The sequence below is a fragment of the Haplochromis burtoni genome, unplaced genomic scaffold, assembly GCF_018398535.1.
Source record: "Haplochromis burtoni strain Fernald_Lab_line unplaced genomic scaffold, NCSU_Asbu1 Contig_851, whole genome shotgun sequence".
NCBI lineage: Eukaryota > Metazoa > Chordata > Actinopteri > Cichliformes > Cichlidae > Haplochromis > Haplochromis burtoni.
The window spans coordinates 45,085-46,779 of record NW_024583212.1 but is presented as its reverse complement, the minus strand read 5'-3'; the positions used below and the strand labels follow the sequence as shown (position 1 = coordinate 46,779).

General features: G+C 47.0%; 1 protein-coding gene across 1 annotated transcript; it reads left to right on the top strand.

Moving 5' to 3' along the window:
- Positions 1-199: 199 nt before the first annotated feature.
- Positions 200-1,360, top strand: LOC102312307 (tRNA wybutosine-synthesizing protein 3 homolog; the record flags this gene model as incomplete). Its single annotated transcript, XM_005950774.3, is given in 3 exon segments — positions 200-564; positions 1,099-1,179; positions 1,262-1,360. Coding segments are annotated over 3 exon segments (348 nt in total), but the record flags the coding sequence as incomplete, so codon positions are not given.
- Between the last annotated feature and the right edge of the window lie 335 nt (positions 1,361-1,695).

Genomic DNA, 1,695 nt, shown 5'->3' with positions numbered 1-1,695 from the left:
CGGTTGGTCACCAAGAACCATACCTTAGTAGCGTATGCTTCAACTTCAACAGTAACACTAATGACCCCAAGGACACTGTTATTATAAAAGAGAGACACACAAAGAACTTCATATTGTTGCATGGAGGCCTTTTTGGCTACCGAGACGAGAGACTTGCATCTAAAAGGGCCATCACCCAAAAAACGGTCTTCCCAGCTACACTTCCACTTAACTACAGCAGATGGCAGTGTCGCTGTTGACTGTCCTTCATCGGTTCCAGTCCCACTGAAGAAGAAGAACCAGCCCTCCGTGAAGCTAACAGCTAACACCCGTGAAGTAAAAAGGGATGAAAGGTTATGAAGGCCGGCTCATGCGACAGGCAAACCAGGTTAAAGTAGCGGCTCGGCGTGCGGAGCTATGGAGAAAAGCTTCGCTCAGTGGAAAAAGCAGTGCCTGAACAAAGCGGACCTGAGTAAGAAGGGCGCCGTGGACGAGGCCATCGAGCACGTCGTGTCTCTGCTCAACAGCCGGGAGGAGTACTTCACCACCAGCTCCTGCTCTGGGAGAGTCATCCTCATCGACGGGGTGAGTCTCACACACTTTTATTATAGAGGGATGTTTATGACAAATAGCTGGGAGAAAACGATTGCCTTCACATTTTATTTCTGTAATACCTCTGAACTGAAATCAGCTGAAACATGAAGCTGCAGAGGTTGTGCTGTCAGCGGTCGGAGAAGAGGAGCAGTTCTTGGAATCATTTAAAGGCTCCGGTTGATCTGATCTGGTTGCCGTAGTTTGCAGACTGTGTGACTTGTGACTGATTGTCAGCACATCGTCAGCTGTAGAGGTGAAAGTGTCTGACCTGATCGCTGTTGCAGTGCTGCAGACTGGTTCAAGGTGCAACACTCTGGGAGGCGTTCATCATTATCGTTGTTGGGCTTTCTCCACTGTGACGTATTCAACATCCCTTTTGTTTTGCTGTCTTGGTTTCATGTTCTCTGGTGTTTTCTTAAGTTGCAGTTTGTTTGACAGCAAACCACATCCTGACTGCTGTCGGAGCAAACAAACAAAAACCATGGAAATCTCTACTGAAACATGACAGTTGTCCCCCCTCTCTAGGCTCCAGAGAGCAGTGCTGTCCAGAAACAGAACTGTGCCTGGCTGTTTGTCTCACATCACAAGTGTACCTCAGAGGACCTGGTGAGACTCGTGGTGTCCTGATGATTAATACCCGTCATGGCTGAATGTGCTGTTTTATCACATGCCTGTGTGTGTTTTCTAGCTGTCTGCTCTGGCTGGGTGCTCCGGTGATGCTGTGTTGAAGTTTGAGCCCTTTGTACTCCATGTTCAGTGCCGACGGCTGGAAGACGCACAGCTGATGGTGAGTCTTTCTTAGGAGAAACAAATAATTTGTCACATTTTCTGGTTAGTTATCTCTCAAAGGCAGCTCTGCTAATCTTTTAGGCTTGAACGTGACCCTTGCTTATGCTTGGTGACTTGTTTCTGCCGTTCATATATGTCAGTGACTCTGCAAACATTTAAGAAGCACAACACCGACAGGAGTCAAGATCTTTACTGACATGAATTCAATTCAATTTTATTTATATATCGCCAAATCACAACAAAAGTCGCCTCAAGGCGCTTCATAGATACAGAGAAAAACCCAACAATCATATGACCCCCTATGAGCAGCACTTTGGCGACAGTGGGAAGGAA